The sequence below is a fragment of the Silurus aristotelis genome (assembly GCF_946808225.1).
Source record: "Silurus aristotelis genome assembly, chromosome: 24".
In the NCBI taxonomy this organism is placed as follows: Eukaryota; Metazoa; Chordata; class Actinopteri; order Siluriformes; family Siluridae; genus Silurus; species Silurus aristotelis.
The window spans coordinates 10,296,834-10,314,540 of NC_139597.1; the positions used below are offsets into that span (position 1 = coordinate 10,296,834).

The window sequence follows — 17,707 nt, forward strand, 5'->3', positions numbered from 1 at the left end:
TAACTATATATAAAAATCAATGTGTATTTTACCTCGATATGTCTCTCTGTTCGATCACAGAGATCCTGTCTGAAAAATTAAATTATAAAAAAGTGAAAAAATGGATAATGTGGGCTTTTTTAGACATTGATTGATTGATTGACTTCTATGTAGTGCTGGTTTTTATTTTTATATGTGACTTCAAAAAGAGTGACTCTATAACATTGCTATATTCCCTTATAAACCACATGAAGTCAAATTCTTTTTTTTGTGTAGTGGATGTGGTTGTATAAAACATGTCTGTGTTTCCTTTCGGAAGTGTGTGTGTGTGTGTGTGTGTGTGTGTGTGTGTGTGTGTGTGTGTGTGTGTGTGTGTGTGTGTGTGTGTGTGTGTGTGTGTGTGTGTGTGTGAGAGAGACTGTGTGTAAATGTCACATGTCCTGATCTCTCTCTGTGCTTTCTAAGAAGAAAACCTTCTAACTAAAATTACACTTTAGTTCAATAACTCTATAAATTTTCTGCACACTTAATTAACAAACAAGCAAACAAATTCTCTGTGATATTACACTTTCCTTTATAGGAACATCTCCATGGTTGTGCAATGAGGCAGTTCCGAGCTTAAAAATGCAGATCAGGTGTTATGCGCTACAAACATTCTTTTGTTTTTCTTTTCTTTTGTTTTTCTTTTTTTTTTTTTTTTTTGTGAATGCAATGCGATTGTTTTTGTTTTTTTGTTTTTGTGTTTTTGTGAATGCAATGCGCTTCCGTAGAAAACCACATGTGTGAATGATTCAGTAATGTGTAGTTACGGTAAACAAGACCGGGGGGGGGGGATGTAGATAGTAATGTAGATAATTCTATTAGAACAGAATATACTTTATTAGAATCTCCGAGACAGTGTCAATACTTAAATCCCTGCCCCTGAGATGCTGAGTGTTAGTCACCAATCATACTAAGTGAAACTTAAATCTGCCACAGGGTGCTTTAATTTATTCATGCAAATTAAAAAATATATTTATTAAAAGCTACTTTTTTTTCCAGTTTTTATTTACACCACTATAACAATAAGCTGTATATTAACATTTTGCGAGTTCTATGTGAAATCAGACATTAAACACCCCCATATAACCACAATGGCATAATCCATGGCTCAGTGACTCAGCGTTTTTAACGAAATCACAAACAGAATCACAAACAGAATTACAAACAAAATCACAAACAGAATCACAAACAAAATCACAAACGGAATCACAAACAGAATCACAAACAGAATCACAAACAAAATCACAAACAGAATCACAGGTCTCTGCGTTTTCCACTGAGTGTCGTGTTTAGCAGTGGCGGTGTCAGGAATCAGCACCACCGGATAATCCGCTTCACAGCGTGTATATGTGTTGGCTTTGCCTTTTTGTAAATTAACTCTGTTTGCTTGTATTTCAGCTTCCGCCTCCATATCTCCGCATGACAGGCATCATTCGACTATGTGAATTCTTTATAAAGGACACCATTAGCGGTCCGATAGTTGTTAGCCTGTTAGGGCTACGACTCTTTCATTTTCCTCTCGTGTGTATTGTTACTCTCGTTTGTTTGTCCTGAATAGTCTTGTCTTAGAAATGTCACAAAATCAATATATACTTATATGTTGAAAACGTTCTATCTAGCATTCATTTAAACCCCTTTTAGTTACATTATTATTTACATTATTTTGTAAAACAAGGGAAGTTGGTGAAATCCATTAAAACTTTTCCAATTTCACCTTTCTACAGTAAGCAGTACAATGTCTGCATAATTCAGAAAACAATTTGCACAGATTCATCCACAAACTGGGTAAAAGTGTTTATACAAATATTTTGACATTACTTTGTGCATTAAATGGTTATTGTGCATTTTACATAATCAGGTCTGTATTTCTCCTCTTTATGTGAAATGCACAATAACTATTAAATGCACAAAATCATGTCTGTATTAGAACAGCCCAGCCAGTGCACTCTTAGTGCCGGTCTCAAGCCCGGATAAACGGGGAGGGTTGCGTTAGGAAGGGCATCCAGCATAAAAAAAATGTGCCAATTCAAATATGCGGATCATGAATCAGAATTTCATACCGGAACCGCTGAGGCCCGGGTTACCAACGACCGCCATAGGTATTGTTAGCCAACAGGGTACCGGTGGAAATTGTGCTAAGGAGGAGGAGGAGAGGAGGAAGATGTCTACAGAGACAGCAAGGACAGAAGAAGTAGAGGAGAGTGGAGATTTGGGTTGGTAATTTAAATGTTGTTAATATGACATAAAGGGAGAGAGATATCTGATATGATGGAGCGGAGAAGGGTAGATATGTTGTGTGTTTAGTTGACCAAGTGGAATGTGAGTAAGACCAGGAACATTGGAGGTTGGTTTAAACTGTTCTATCATGGTGTGGATGGAAAGAGAAATGGTGTATCCTGAAGGTAGAGTACAGTTAGAGTGTAGTGAAGGTGAACTATCTGATAGAGTGAGGAACGTGAAGCTGGAAGTTGAATGGGTGATAATAAAAGTCATCAGTGCTTATGCTCCACAAGTGAGCTGTGAGATGGAGGGGAAGGAAAAATTCTGGAGTGAGTTAGATGAAGTGGTGTAGAGTGTACTTAGGAAAGAAAGATTCGTGATTGGGGCGGACTTTAATGGCCATGTTGTTGAAGGGAACAGAGGTGATGAGGAGGTGATGTTTAGGTATGGTCTTAGGGAGACGAATCTGGAAGGGCAGATAGTGGTAGATTTTGCTAGGAGGATGGAAATGGCAGTAGTAAATACTTATTTTTAAAAAGAAGGAGTAGCATTGGGTGATGTACAAGAGTGGAGAAAGGTGCACACAGGTGGAATATATTCTATGTGGGAGATGCAACCTGAAGGAGATTTGAGACTGTAAAGTGTTGGCAGGGGACAGTGCAGAAGTGATAAGGGAAACAACAAGAAAGGTACTTAGTGTGACCTTTGGAAATAGAAAGTAGGACAAAGAGTCTGGTGGTAGAATGAGGAAGTACAGGAATGGATAAAGAGAAAGAGGTTGGCAAAACAGAATTGGCATTGGCAGAGAGATATGAGAAAAGTAAGCAGGTATACAAGGAGATGTGGCAGCAGGTGAAGAGGGATGTGGCTAAAGCAAAGGAAAAGGCATATGAGGAGCTGTATGAGATATTGGACACTAAAGAAGGAGAAAGGGATTTGTAGCGATTGGCTAGGCAGAGGGACCGAGCTGGGAAGGATGTGCTGCAAGTTAAAGCAATAAACGATGGCGATGGAAATGTGATGACTATTGAGGAGTTTCGAGAAGTTGGTGGGAGTATTTTGAGCAGCTGATGAACAAGAAAAATAAGAAAGAGATGGTGAAGCAGGAAATCGATAGGATTAGTAAGGAGGAAGTAAGAGCAGCGATTAAGAGAATGAAGAGTTGAAATTCGGGAGGACCAGTTAACATACCGGTAGAAACATGGAGATGTTCAGGAGAGATGGCAGTGGAGTTTTTAACTAGATTGTTCAACAAAATTTTGGAAGGTAAGAGAATACCTGAGGAATGGAGAAGGAGTGTGCTGGTACCGATTTTTAAGAATAAGGGAGATGTGCAGACCTGCAGTAACTACAGAGGAGTTGATCAGTCACACAATGAAGTTATTGGAAAGAAGTGGAAGCCAGGCTGAGAGAAGAGGTGACCATCTGTGATGCCGAGGAAGAGCACCACAGATGCAATATTTGCCTTGAGAATATTAAAGTATAGAGAAGGTCAGAAGGAGTTGCATTGTGTGTTTGTAAATTTCGAAAAATGCGTACAACGGGGTGCTGAGAGAGGAGTTGTGGTACTGTATGAGAAAGTCATGTGTGGCAGAGAAGTATGTGAGGGTGGGGAAGGACATGTATGAGAACAGTGTGACAGCAGTGAAGTGTGCAGTGGTTCAAGTTGGAGGTTGGACTGCATCAAGGATTGGTTCTGAGCCATTTCCTGTTTGCAGTGGTGATGAACATGTTGACGGACAAGGTCAGGCAGGAGTCTTCATGGACTATGATGTTTGCCGATGATATCGTGATTTGTGATGAGAGTAGGGAGCAGGTTAAGAAGAGCCTGGAGAGGTGGAGGTATGTGCTGGAGAGAAGGGGAATGAAAGTCAGTAGGAGTAAGACAGAGTACATGTGTGTGAATGAGAGGGAGGGCAATGGAGTGGTCTGGCTAAAGGGAGAATAGGTGGAGAACGTGAAGGGGTTCAGGTACCTGGGGTCAACAGTGCAAAGTAAGGGAGAGTGTGTTAGAAAAGTAAAGAAAAGTGTGCAGGCAGGGTGGAGTGGGTGAAGAAGAGTGACAGGAGTGATTTGTGATAAAAGAATATCTGCTGAAGCGTAAAAGGGAAAGTTTATAGGACTGTGGAGGGACAGCGCATGTAGGATGCTTTGGGGACAAAGTAAAAGAGGCCCGATTGAGCTGGTTTTGACATGTGTAGAGGAGGGACACCGGTAGAAGAATGCTGAGGATGAAGCCACCAGGAAGGGGGAAAAGAGGAAGTAACTGTAACTATTCCTCTGATCTACAATTATCTATAATTTCTTTAATATGCAGCTTTCAGAAGAAAAATCACCTATGCATTACAGCACTGTGAAAGAATTTTCTTCTCATACCATAGCTTGTTAGAAAGCTGGGGTCAGAGCCATGATTCAGCACCCCAGAACAGAGTTAGTGATGTTGTTTAAAAGTTCAGTAGTAGTGTACTTGAATTTTAACTAATCACTTTATCAGGATAGCTTCACTTCAGCACAGGATTCATGTCTTCTTTAAGTTTTCTTTCCGTGATTGAAGTAAAATACAGTAAATCAGGTAAGAAATTCCCAACCTCAGTAACATTTTATCTGTTGATGAGTCAAAGATGTCTGACTTCTTGTGGGTTTTTAGTCTATGAAAACCCACACACTGCTTCATTGTGTGTTTCAAGTGTTTCTTCTTCTGTTTCTGGGAAACAACTGTGTAAACTGTTCTGTCTGTTCTCTGAAAAGATCTCAGTTTATGATCCTGCTTAAGACTGAAATAACAAACAAACAAATGATTATAAATAATTATATATTTCAATCTATAGATTCGTGTTCATGGACACGAATTTCCCTATTTTTTCGTGTCACTCAGCATGACTGCCTCCGTCTTCTCCTTTTTCCATAGCAACGGAGGCAAAAGATCATGGGTAATGCGGACAAAAATGCCAAAGGTAATCTTTTTAAAAATTTGTATCAGGGAATAAGGCTTTTTTTTTTTTTTATTTACTGTATTTTGACTGGAAGGAACCACTGACAATGGTTTATAATAGCGAGTCGCTTACCCAATATAAACCAATAAAAACAAGGATAAAATAAAAAAAATGCTCAAATATTGAATAATAGTGCTTGAAGATCCAAAAATCAAAAACAAGGAAAAAACAATACAGTCCAGTCAATTCAAGTTTATTTCTATAGCGCCTTTCACAACAGACATTGTCTCAAAGCAGCTTTACAGAATTTTAAGAGTTAAGGTGAATGGTGTGCATTTATCCCTGATGAGCAGCCATGGTGACTGTGGCAAGGAAAAACTCCCTTAGATGTTATGAGGAAGAAACCTTGAGAGGAACCAGACTCAAAAGGGAACCCATCCTCATTTGGGTGAAAGCAAGTGTGTAGAGGAAACCTATAAATGCTTCCTATTAAAATACGTTACATAGAAAGTCGTCCTCAGTGACACAAAAAAAGAGGGAAATTCATGTCTATTATCACAAATCAATAGATTATATTTCGTGACTATTCTGAAATTCTGTGAGACTGGGCTGGTTTTCTATAACAGTCCGGTTTTGATGCTCACGGCTGATTCAGTTTCCTGTACTTGGCTAACAGGAGAGAATAATGTGCTCTGCTATTGTACCTGTTGTAGTCCACCACAGGATTTGACATGTTGTGTATTCTGATGTCATGTGACTGGCTGATTATATAATAGCTTGAATTAGCAGTTTTGAAGGAGTTCCTAATAAAGTGGACTTAGTGTATTCTGAAAGCTGTGAATCACTGGCTATATTAAAGTGAAGGCGGGAGATGCTCTTCACTCCCAGTGTCCAAATGTATTTTATTTAAAAAGCCTGATTCAGCTTTTTTTTTAAATGTAGGTTGTTGTTTAATGTTTTTTTGTAATTATTATTATTATTATTATAAGTGTAAATGTAACTCTTAAAAATCAGTGTCATTTTCACAACATGGTTACATACATTGATCCTGATCATTGATACTTCAAATAAAAGAAATCCTATTTCCTAAAACATAAAGCAGTAGATTCTGGCTTTATAACTGGTAGCACTACATCAATTATTTGAGTGACAGTAATCAGTGAATAAACTTTTATGTGTAGAACAGTTTTTATTTAATTAAATTTTTTAAATCATTTTATACACTTTCCTCCACCCAGTAAATCTAAAAAGGACCCGAACGTTACCAGAAAGAAACAGAATTTTAGAAAAGACATGTAGAAAAGCCTCTCTGGGTGGAATAAAAAAATATACAGTATACAGTATTTAATGCAAAAACTTGAACAGTATATATATCGGTGCAATGCAAACCATACAGTATAATGTATTTAATGCAAAACTGTGCAGTATATATTCAAAGAAGTTGTTTTTTTATCTTTTAGCATCTTATCGATTATTTATTATCTTAAGCTTTTATATGGCTTTATTTTATTGTCACAACAAAAATATACATTTTCACGCATACAAAATAAAACAAATACAAAAAAATAAAACATTTTCATAGCAGCTTTGGTTTCTTAAGAAAAACATTTACTGAACACAGAATTTCAAGAAAAATCTTAATGAACCTCTTCGTCCTCATCAACGGGTGTGCAGAAAACTTTTTCCTGAAAAGTGAAAAAAAAAATAAATAAATAGGTGAACTTGTAATATTTATTATTTACTTTTTGTTTGATGATAAACGATGCAAAACATTTATTTAAAGCGAACAAAACAAATGAGGAAAAACACAAGTAAGTTGGTTTGGAAGTAAATTGTAATGCACTTACGTAGCCGCCTTGTTCGATGACCCAGGGTGTGAAATAGTCCTGCAGGTATTTAGCACCGAAGCCCAGCGCTCGGTTCATGGGAAGGCAGTCCATGGTGTTTAGGCGGCTGGTCAGCTCACAGGTGAGTGCGATTTTAGCCTGCTCAGGGCTCTGTGTAGTAGGATGTTCTTCTGGACTCAGTCTACTCATAAACATCTGAGTCACCTGCTTGAAGAAGGTGTATGAAAAACAGTCCTGCAGATTTTTCCTAAGCATGTGGTCCCTTTCGATCTACAGACAGGAGTTAAAGAGTTGTTAATAAACAAACATCAAAGCTGGGAAAAGGTTTATAGATTAAAAAAAATATTCTTTTCCTTTTAGGAATTGCTGCAACAACTATCCTATTATATTACTTTACAACGTTTTATCCTGGTATTGTTCCTCACACTTAATTATTTACATTCATTAATTAAATTTACATAACAGATTTATTTAAAACATTAATGGCCATCTGATGATCAATCAAAGTAAGGGAATTAATTTGACTTACTTTCTCGTTAAGTTTATCTCCATGTTCCCTAATCAGCTCCACTAATCTCTCCACAACATCTGCAAACACAAAATAAAAGATCAGACATCCTACTAACACACATAACTACTTTAACACACCCTCCGAGAAGTGAAACACAGTAATTCAGAAGAGAAATTCTCACCGTCACTATCAGTTTCTATATCCGATGATATGAAATGAACATGATCTGTGATCTCAGTCAACCTGTTGACAATCTGTTCTACTTCTCCCTGGTGTGGACCTGCAGGATTAAAGAGCAACATGTGATTATTTAGCAAGCCATGTTTATGAGGCAATTTAAAGCATCATGACTCTTCACTACACACTTTGTACTTAATTTTATTCCCAGGACCAAATAGAAGTTGTTAGTTGTTCAGTAAAGGTCACTGCATCAATAAGTCTTTGGAGTGTTGCATTCTGATACTTACCTGGACATGTAGATGCCTGCTGTCTGACAGGTTTTTTTTCTGAGGGTTGAATGCCGCTGAAGAACTTCAGAAGATGAAACTTCTTACTTTTTTTTTGTTTATTGCAGCCCCTAAGTTTTGTAGGCGAACCAGTCTTCGTCTCTTCCACACCGTTGCTCTGTGGGGGTTGACTGTGAGTTTTCTTCTGCGTGTACCTCAGTAGAAGTTTGTACTCTATACTGTCCTTGGGAAACAACAGTGCAAGCTGTTCTGCCTGGTCCCTGGTAGTAGAAAAAGACACCAAAAACCAAAAGTGTTTAAACACAAGACATCATTCACTACTTAACATTAAGAAAATAGCTGAAAGTCTGTACAAAGAATTAACAACTTCTTGTATATGTTTAATCAACATTTGATTTATCTGTTGAAACAAATCAGGAAGCAAATGATTTATGTTTTTGTATTTGGTTGTATTTAATGTTTGCCAATGATATACCAGAATTTCCTTAAAGGAAAAATGCCCTAACAGTCAAATTAAGAAAGAAAGAAAGAAAGAAAGAAAGAAAGAAAAAAAGAAAGAAAGAAAGAAAGAAAGAAAGAAAGAAAGAAAGAAAGAAAGAAAGAAAGAAAGAAAGAGTAAACAAAAGTAGCTAGCTGACATTTAGGTACTGTTGTAAGGCACAACATCTGCAGGAAATCAGCAACTTCTAGGAAAAATGTCACCTGGGTGTCAGAACTGATTCAGAACACCGCATTTCCACCCTGAGACAACTTCTTAAGAATGGGGTTAAAAATGTCCCCTGATCTCTTTGACTGGAAAGCAGAACCCTTAAAAAAATCATTATTCATCCTGTCATTATGTGAGTGTTTTAACTATATATAAATATCAAGGTGTTTTCGACCTCAATATGTCTCTCTGATTTGATTGACTGATTGATTGATTAATTGATTGACTTCTATGTAGTGCTCGTTTTTATATGTGACTTTTCTAGTGTGTGTGTGTGTGTGTGTGTGTGTGTGTGTGTGTGTGTGTGTGTGTGTGTGTGTGTATATATGTCCGGGCATGTCTCTCTCTCTCTCTAAAACAGTGTGATCTCTAAGAAGAAAGCCTCAATTACACTTTAGATCAGTAGCTCTATACATTATCTACACACTTAAATAACAAACAAGCAAACACATTCTCTGTGATATTACACTTTCCTTGATAGGACACCACATACAAACAAACAAACCCTATTGTTTATTACCCCATGAGTCACACACAAACACCACTTTAGTTCTGAATACTGTACATTTCCACAGTATTTATCCAAAGAACACTGAACAGTATCCTGATCGAAATGTTAAAAACTAAATAAAAACTTGGATAGTGACAAACTGCTTCTTCTGACTTTTACTTCTGTTTCTCCCCACACTGAACAGAGACACTACAAAAGTATCCGATAGATATAAATAGTGTGTACATACACTGTATATGAATGATATATAATGTAAAATAACACTACTTACACAGTTTGTCCGTCTGATCCGTTCGCCATTGCTAAGTGGCTAAAGTTCTGAAGATACAGTACGTGTATAAATAGTTACACAGTCGAGAACCTGTGATTGGCTGATGCGCTTTGAGGGGTGGAGCCTAATGACATCAGAAAGTTCACTTTCACTTTGTACGATACTGTTTCGGTAAAGAAAACATTGCAATTTTTTTTTAATTTTTTTTTTACCTATTAATAGTCATTTAATGGGTTTATTTAAACATTATTTAAAATAAAAGTTAAAAACTTGTATTTGTCACGTATAGATTTCAGCAGAGTGATACTCACTGATAGTGATAATCACAGTGTTTTCAACATATCCCAGTTTTTTGGGGAAATTTTTAGGAACAACAACACCCCCCCCCCCCCCCTTTGATCAGTAATCAATAGCCTTAAGCACTGACTAAAAGAACCAAATACTAACAATTATCGAAACTCTAGGGATGTCCTCGGAAGGATTTACATAGTCAAATTAGATTTATCAAGTCTTGGCTATAGTCGTGTGCGTGCGCGCGTGCGTGAGTGCGTGCGCGTGCGTGCGCAACATCGATGCATTCAAAACAATAATAAAATAATACTCAGCAAAACCTGTTGTTGAAGTGTTGAATTTACAGTGTTCCCTACTCTAGAGCTGGCTGGTGTTAATTACAGTGTTCATTTAAATGCTTACAAACCCAGCAAGTAGGGTTGCACAAGCCAGTGCACTCTTAGTGCCGGTCCCAAGCCCGGATAAACGGGGAGGGTTTCGTTAGGAAGGGCATCCAGCGTAAAACATGTGCCACATCAAATATGCGGATCGCGATTAAGAAATTCATACCGGATCGGTCGAGGCCCGGGTTAACAACGACCGCCACAGGTATCGTTAGCCAACAGGGTACCGGTAGAAATTGGGCTACTGTTGGCTGAAGGAGGAGAAGGAGAGGAGGAAGACGTCTACAGAGACGGCAGGGACAGGAGAAGTGTAGGAGAGTAGAGGTTCTGGTTGGTACTTTAAATGTTGGCACTATGACTGGTAAAGGGAGAGAGGTAGCTGATAAAAGTTTATAGGACTGTGGTGAGACCTGCGTTGTTGTCTGGTTTAGAGACAGTGGTATCTGGAGGTAGCAGAGCTGAAGATGCTGAGATTTTTTCGGTGGGAGTGACGAGGATGGACAAAATTAGAAATGAGTTTATTAGAGGGACAGGGCATGTAGGACATTTTGGAGACAAAGTGAAAGAGGCCCGATTGAGATATCGGTAGGAGAATTCTGAGGATGGAGCCGCCAGGGAGGAGGAAAAGAGGAAGACCAAGGCGGAGGTTTATGGATGTGGTGAGGGAAGACATGCAGGTAGTTGGTTTGAAAGAGGCAGATGTAGAGGACAGGGGGGTAGGGAGACGGATGATCTGCTGTGCGACCTCTAATGGTAAAGGCAGCGAAAGAAGAAGAACTTATTGCAAGAAAACCGGAAGTTTTCTAACAAGTTTCCTAAGAAGATAGGATATGTTTAAATTGATGATTATAGATTAAGATATTTGCATTGTCATGCACGTTAAGCGTTTTTCACGTTTGACCATTTAAAATGTCCCAACTGTGAGATTGGTAGTCGAATCAGGCTCCTATCTTCTATCTAAGCATTAAAATTCAGGGTCACCCCTATAGAACTCAATTAAATATAATAACCTTTATAAGAGCTGTCATTGAAACAATAAATTTAAAACTTTTACAAAAATTGTAAAGTAAAAATCCCTAGGCTTCATGGGCCGCCTCAGGTTCCCTTGTATTTTGAGAACCATGTGAGAACATTATGTTAAAACGATGAACATACTTTACATCATGCTACTACAGGTATATTATAAATAGCAATAAAACATCAGTACAAATGATTTAGAACTTTATAATAAACTTCACAACTGGGAAATAAACATGTATTTTTACTCAGGTCAATCATCAAACAGTAAACAATATCCATGTGATAATTTTGTCCTGGAAATGAATTAACGTCACATTTAGTTTCCACTCCGTTCATTCTTTAATTAATAACATTCCAATATTGAAAATAGACATAAGGTCTAACACATGAATGGCCATTAGTCATCAGATTCCACTAGTATAGAGCGATGAGACTAAAATGCACAATTATAAATGAAAAAATATACATTATTCAAGTATTTCCATCATTTAAACATTAAAAAAATTATAATCAAGCAAGTAATTTTGATAATTTATGTTTAACAAAAAAAGTAACAGAAATAATGCCATTTTATAACCTCATCATTGAGCAGAAAAAAATCTTAGGAACAAAAACTCATGCAAAATAAAATCACAAATAATACAAAATAACACAGTAGGTCAGGAATATATAAACCACTCTCACAGCAGATGTAACAAGTTTCCATCATGACCATTTTCATGCAATTGCTTTATTTTTAACTCGCATTGTTTTTTTTTTTTTTATGCAACAGGATGTGGCCACTATGATTATTTGCAGGCTTACCAAAACGAACATCAAAAGCTGTTTTCTGATCAGAGGATGCACACATGCTGCTTGTGTCTGGTTGAACCTCACTGCTCTGGTTTATGCCATTTTGTCACAATCTTGAAACTGATGTTTGAAGTGCTAAACGCATGAACTTAAAAAATTTGTAGGATCTGACAAAGTAAGACAAATTCTTTACCATCACTTAAACTGAATAAAAAACTCCATCATGTAGCTTGTAGGTGCCCTGGATGACCATTTGCCTATTAACATTAATGTAATGTATAAAAAAAATAAAACAAAAGAGAGAGAGAATAATGCACATGTTATCTATTCATATTGCATTGAATATGGCTCAGATTATGATGTTTTGTTTCTTAAGATAAATAATTCACTGTCACAACCACTGTCACTGCACACAAAATAAAACAAAACAAAACCAAAAAAAATGATGTCAGATTATAGTTAAAAGCTATGTATTATTTGTACACAGATACTTGTTCACTGATTTTCCATAATGAATTACCGTCCTCAACCTTCACTTGTTCTGATATGAAATGGACATGAGGCACCCTCTTTTACTGCTGAGTCAAATAAAGACATATCCAGATTAAGAGGCACAAAATATTGAAAGTTTCAATCAGTTGTTTATGTAACAATAGAAATATTAGGAGGTGTGTTAGGTTCAGGCAGTAGGGATCAATCTGTTCAGCTAGTGGAGCAGTATACTCCTCCTGATTCAGGAAACAAGTACTCAGTGTTCTCATGTAAGCATACTGACAATTAGTGCCACTGATGCATGACTGGTGGTGAAGAAGAAATGTGATGGCAAACTCCTCATGGCTGAAAGGAAGCTTATGGCCTTTACCTGCCTGGGTTGGTAGTACAATTGTAATAATGGATGGAAATATACATCTACACATACACGACAAGGTGTACGGGAGAGGTGGCTGGCTTAGGCAGAAGTGTCTTGTGTGCCTGCTGTTCCTCTGGATAACTCTGTCACAGTTTGTGGAAACTGCACTATGCAAATTTTCACTGCATCTATCTGCTATGTAATACCTCATACTACTGTACCCAAACACAGGCTCAACCAGAGGAAAACGACGTCTCTTAAAGTACATACAATCAGTCTTTCAATAAATAAATCAATAAATAAGCAATAAATAAATACCAATGCAAATCTGCTCAAAGTCATTCTAAACCCACAGTGATCTCCACGAAGCACCAACAACCTTTTTCTCTCTTCGTAGGGGTTTCTGCTCGAGAAAACTCTCCCATTCGTGTCTCTGTGAGGCTACTTTAGGTCTTTGCTGTGACCTTCTCACCTCTCCATCTTATATCCCCTTTCTCTCACTCTCTCTCTCTCCTCTCTCTCTCTCTCTCTCTCTTGCTCTCTCTTTCTCTCTCTCTCTCTCTCTCTCTCTCTCTCTCTCTCTCTCTCTCTCTCTCTCTCTCTCTCTCTCTACATGTGAGAAAGTGGACTCTGGTACTTCTATGAGCTGTGAAAGCTGGAGTCTTTTGGAGGAACCAAGTTTCCTAGTGTTTCTTCACACAGCTGTCTCTAAATCCTCACGTGTGGCTGGCTGTTCAGACACCTTGCTCCCCAGATAGCAGGCCAAATCAGAGTCTCCAGCTTCCTGAGCACAGTCTTTAGGAGTTTTCCCCTGAAAAGACAAGAAATGATAACTAATGCATGTGCAATAAAGAGCAATGACAAACTTAAACCCATGAACCATCACATTATTCCGGGGATCTTATGATCTTCTGTCAGCATTATTACATGCATTACAAACACAGTATTCGTTGTGAATCACTTAAAAATCACAGGATCATAAATGTATTTACAACAGGTTGAGCTATAACTTGTACATTACAACGTATATCTCAGCCTGTTGTAAATACATTTACATTTTACATTGACATTTCATTTGGCAAATGCCTTCATCCAGACTGATTTTCAATTGAGCAGTTGAGGGTTAGCCTTGTTTAGGGGCCCAGAGGTGGCAGCTTGGTGTTGGGATGGAAACCTGTGGTAAACCGATCTAACTTTTAAGCTTCCACCTCTCTACCACATTTTAGGCTACAGTACCTGTAACTCACATGACTCATGTGAAGCATGTGATTTTCAGTACCTGTAACTCACATGCTTCACATGAGTCATGCGCTAAAGAAAAACAAATGACTCACCACAAAGTTAACTTTGTTAGGAGAAGCCCCAGCTTCCAGCAGGAGTCTGCAGACTGCATGGTGTCTTTTATATGCAGCTTTGTGAAGTGCAGTATCGCCGCTAAAAAAAACAAACAAAAAAAAAAAACCAGTCACTTTCCATAGTAATGATTGCGAAACTCAAAACATCATCAGCTGGTACTTACGTTTCCTTGTCAGAAAGATCCAGAATTAAATTTGAAACTGAAAAACAGGAATAGAAAATAAAAATTAGGAGAAAGCAACAAGATCATTGTTCAGAGGGTGTGGCAGGTGACTATTATAAGACTTCACTCTGCTGAGTCAATTCCATTTACGAGAAGTACAATAGTACAAAGATAGTAAGATGTCTGGCAGGCAGATACAGCTGGTACAGCCAGGAATGATATTCAGTGGGCAATGAGAAAATAAAAAAACTAATAAACTCATGTGAGCTCTGATTTAAGGCATGTTCTTACTATAATAATAATGTTGCCATTATGACATTCAACTTAAATGATGAAAATAATAGGGGAAATTTATTTATTTTGATCAGATCTACACTTCTTCATTTTCTCCTTCTTCACTATTATTTACCTCTCAATTTTCCAACATGAAAAGAACAAAATATTCCAAGTGGTTAACACAGTTTCTTAACCTAGCTTCGAGATGACATACAAACACTTCTAAATAGAAAATTCAGAAGGCAAAGAGAAAAAAAAACAATTTCTGTACAAAAGTACAGAAATAATGGTATTATATGAGGAAGTCAGGTGTGTCAGAGAAGTATGTGATGGTGGTGAAGGACATGTGACAGTGAAGGACAAGAACAGTGTGACAGCAGTGAAGTGTGCAGTAGAAACGACAGACTGGTTTAAGGTGGAGGTTGGACTGCATCAAGGATCGGCTCTAAACCCTTTCCTGTTTGCAGTGGTAATGGACAGGTTGACGAACGAGGTCAGACAGGAGTCTCCATAGACTATGATGTTTGCGGATGATATTGTGATTTGTGATGAGAGTAGGGAGCAGGTTGAGAAGAGCCTGGGGAGGTGGATGTACGTGCTGGAGAGAAGGGGAATAAAAGTCAGTAGGAGTAGGACAGAGTACATGTGTGTGAATGAGAGGAAGGGCAGTGGAGTGGAGCGGTTGCAGGGTAAAGAGCTGGAGAAGGTGGAGGAGTTCAGGTCAACAGTGCAAAGTAATAGAGCGTGTGTTAGAGAAGTGAAGAAAAGAGTGCAGGCAGAGACACATTGTGCGGGTTGCAGTTCCACCCTCGGGGAAGAAGGAGGCACTGTGGGATGTGCCTGTGTATCAGTGTTGTATGTGTGTGTGTGTGTGTGTGTGTGTGTGTGTGTGTGTCTCAGTTTGATTTTAGGAAAGAAAAGTGCCGGAGCGAGAATGAATGGAAATAAAGACCTCTCTGCTTGGTGAACCGTTACCTGTTGCCTCTTCCTTCCACCTGGCCAACGAGATTCGCTACATTTATTATACTAATCTTTACATTTCTTTGAAACTAAAGTGATATAAGGCTTTATGTCTCATGAAGTATACCTGTAATCATAAAGACCACCATGTGCTCATCCTATGATACTTATTCAAAATATGACCAGTCTGACTCTTTTCAACACACTTAGTACTGTTTAAATTTCCTCTTGTCCTTGTAAAATGATACTTAAAGATCATCCACGTCATACTATATAATGCACTAAATGTTAAAGCAGTTGATTCAGCTGTACTGAGATAAATCTCACCGTGCTGCAGGATGAAGCTAACGATGTCAGTGTGTCCGTTCTGCGAGGCGAGGTGCAGAGCAGAGTGACCTTCTGTGTCCCTAATCAACAAGCTGAGACCACTACTGCATGAGCTCGCCAACTGAGAGGACAAAATAATTTTAGACATTCTAATGAAAAAAGAAAAAAAACTAGCACGATATGTTGACATTTTTATATTCCTAATGTGAGCACAGCATGCTGCAGAACTACTCCACCCATCTGCCCCTGCATATCTGATCTCGTGACACATTAACCTTACTAACCTGTTACTGACCTGTACTGTATTTGTGCGCATTACTCACTGTTAAGCTTTAGTTGTGGGTATCATACTCTATGTTGTGATGAATGCTAATTTCTCGCTTACAATTATTGCATTGTGCCCATAGTTCATATTAATGTTTAGAGTTTGTACTTTGCACAAAAAAAAAATTGTGCACTTGCCTCCACCTCCACTACCAGTTCCTGACAATGCTCTTTATTAAATGTTTAAATGGCTGAATAACTGCATTACACAAAAGTGAAAAAAATTGGGATTGATCTAAAACATGACAGCCGTCTGCAATTTTCTCTCCTTCATTTTAACTCTATCAATATTTCAGATATATGACTTACTTTCAGGACTGCTCTCCTTTACAATCCATAAAGCTTTCCTGATTAGAAATGCCAAACTAATGTATTAAATGCACTGAAATATATACAAAAATTATAAACAATTTAATTAATGACTATTTTTGTATTAAGAAAGAACCTACGACTGTACAATTCTTATTGTTCACATTTATGATTTGCTAAGTCATTATTATTTGAGAGTTGTTTTTTTTTTTATAATTTCCTTTATTAAAATAATTATTACACTTACTAAGGAATGTTTTTTTTTGTTGTTTTTTGCATAGTCATTCACATGCTGGCAGAGACCAGTTTCAGTTTCATTCAAACATTTGTAAACCTTTAAACAGCTTACCACAGCCAAGTCACCTGAGCTCGCTGCTATCAGCAATGCTGTAACATAAACAGGAATAAGTTACTTAATCTCCATGTGCTATGTAGTCATGTAGAGTTTACACAAAAGGAAATGCAACAATTTGTATGGGGATGTCAAGTTTCAAAACAGTTAAATACCATAACCAAATAGTGGAAAGTACTGTGACACAGAAGGTTAACTGACACAGAAATCAAGGTTTTTAGTTGAATGCCATTGTCATGTCTGGTAAATAAATGATAACTCGATACAAAGAAAATAAAGTATTGGATCATTGATGTTTCACTAAATATTAATTTTGCTGGTGGCAATACCTTTTTAAAAAAAAATGGCGTTACCCAAATAATAATGTATATTTTTTTAATTTAAAATATCCCTATTGTCTATTCAATGTTGTGTTTTTAAGTAGGGTGTGCAATAAACCTTTAAACATTCAAATGCGTAATCTGGCATTTCCCGATGTGTTAAGCCCTAAATACCAGGAAAAGTAATAGAATAATATCTTTGAATCTGTATTAGTCACCACCATACCTATTACTGCCATTTTGATTGCAAAACAACATTATAAATGACTTGGGTTATTTAAAAAAAAAAGCTGGAAACTTGTACTTTGTTTCTCTGTAAATTATGACAACAATCTACCATTTAGATGATAATCTTAAATTGGATTTATAGTGTACTTTGTTCATCTGCTAATCTGCAGTTTAGTTAGTATAGCAGTTTACTGTACCTTGTTCTTCTGGAGTCAACGAAACCCTGAAAATGGGAATAAGATGCAAAATCAGGACCAGAGACTTCCATA

At 37.5% G+C, this 17,707-nt stretch overlaps 2 protein-coding genes across 10 annotated transcripts in view; both read right to left on the reverse strand.

Moving 5' to 3' along the window:
* Positions 1–6,711: 6,711 nt before the first annotated feature.
* On the reverse strand, positions 6,712–9,590 carry LOC310719186 (apoptosis facilitator Bcl-2-like protein 14). The gene is made up of 6 exons (XM_083528649.1): positions 9,488–9,590; positions 8,000–8,259; positions 7,714–7,812; positions 7,551–7,609; positions 7,022–7,291; positions 6,712–6,859 (listed from the first exon to the last, which is right to left on the reverse strand). The coding sequence occupies exons 1-6, from the start codon at positions 9,514–9,516 to the stop codon at positions 6,812–6,814; spliced, it is 765 nt and encodes a 254-aa protein (XP_083384775.1). The 5' UTR covers positions 9,517–9,590; the 3' UTR covers positions 6,712–6,811.
* A 1,779-nt stretch (positions 9,591–11,369) lies between these two features.
* dgki (diacylglycerol kinase, iota) overlaps positions 11,370–17,707 on the reverse strand; it is a 74,524-nt gene continuing 68,186 nt past the window's right edge. For 5 of the 9 annotated variants that reach the window (XM_083528348.1, XM_083528346.1, XM_083528347.1 and 2 more), the window contains 6 exons: positions 17,636–17,661; positions 16,888–16,925; positions 15,906–16,026; positions 14,343–14,379; positions 14,158–14,257; positions 11,370–13,634 (listed from right to left, as the gene is read on the reverse strand). In XM_083528348.1, the coding sequence (XP_083384474.1) occupies positions 13,518–13,634; positions 14,158–14,257; positions 14,343–14,379; positions 15,906–16,026; positions 16,888–16,925; positions 17,636–17,661 (439 nt within the window). In that variant the 3' untranslated portion in view covers positions 11,370–13,517. The remainder of the gene's footprint in view (positions 13,635–14,157; positions 14,258–14,342; positions 14,380–15,905; positions 16,027–16,887; positions 16,926–17,635; positions 17,662–17,707) is intronic. The other 4 variants (XR_014531360.1, XR_014531362.1, XR_014531361.1 and 1 more) reach the window with 3 other exon arrangements.